General features: G+C 62.4%; 1 protein-coding gene across 1 annotated transcript; it reads left to right on the plus strand.

Annotated features, from left to right (window-relative positions):
* Positions 1–20: 20 nt before the first annotated feature.
* Positions 21–461, plus strand: J4E82_011763 (uncharacterized protein; the record flags this gene model as incomplete). The annotated part of the gene is made up of 1 exon (XM_051737952.1): positions 21–461. A coding segment is annotated over one exon (441 nt), but the record flags the coding sequence as incomplete, so codon positions are not given.
* Between the last annotated feature and the right edge of the window lie 89 nt (positions 462–550).

Here is a 550-nt window from a genome sequence, read left to right on the forward strand (position 1 = left end):
AGCCCAGGCCGCGTGACTCCATGGCGGGCAGCTCGCCGACCAAGCAGAACCGCAGACTCGAGGCCTCGGAGATGATGTTCTCGTCGCCCACCAAGTCCATGATCATGAGCACACCACGCGGCGGCGGCGCGAGCCCCTGGCGCATCAAGGTCACCGTCCAGGCTGAACCCGGAAGCGACGACGTCAACGCATCCCCGTCCGTGAAGCGAGTAACCACGAGAACGAAAACTACGACGGTGCCATTGAAGGATCACGATACCTCCTCGCCTGTCAAACGCCCCCGCGGACGCCCCCGAAAGTCTGACGTGGGAGCCACACCTAAACCAAAGCGGAAGCCAACACCAGTCAACAGACGCGCACGATCCGGATCACGCGAGTTGAATATGACGGGTGGAGAGTCAAGCGCAGCCGATGGAGAGACCGCTGTGCCGCCCAAGAAGCGGAGAGGCCGGCCCAGGAAGGTCGTCGCTGTGGCCGAGGATTCTGAGACCCGGGAAGGGTCGGTGCAAGATACTACGCCTGGACTTCCTTCGAGTTCAAAGTCCGGCAT

Source organism: Alternaria postmessia (assembly GCF_024291825.1).
Source record: "Alternaria postmessia strain BMP 2775 chromosome Unknown scaffold_663, whole genome shotgun sequence".
Classification (NCBI taxonomy): Eukaryota; Fungi; Ascomycota; class Dothideomycetes; order Pleosporales; family Pleosporaceae; genus Alternaria; species Alternaria postmessia.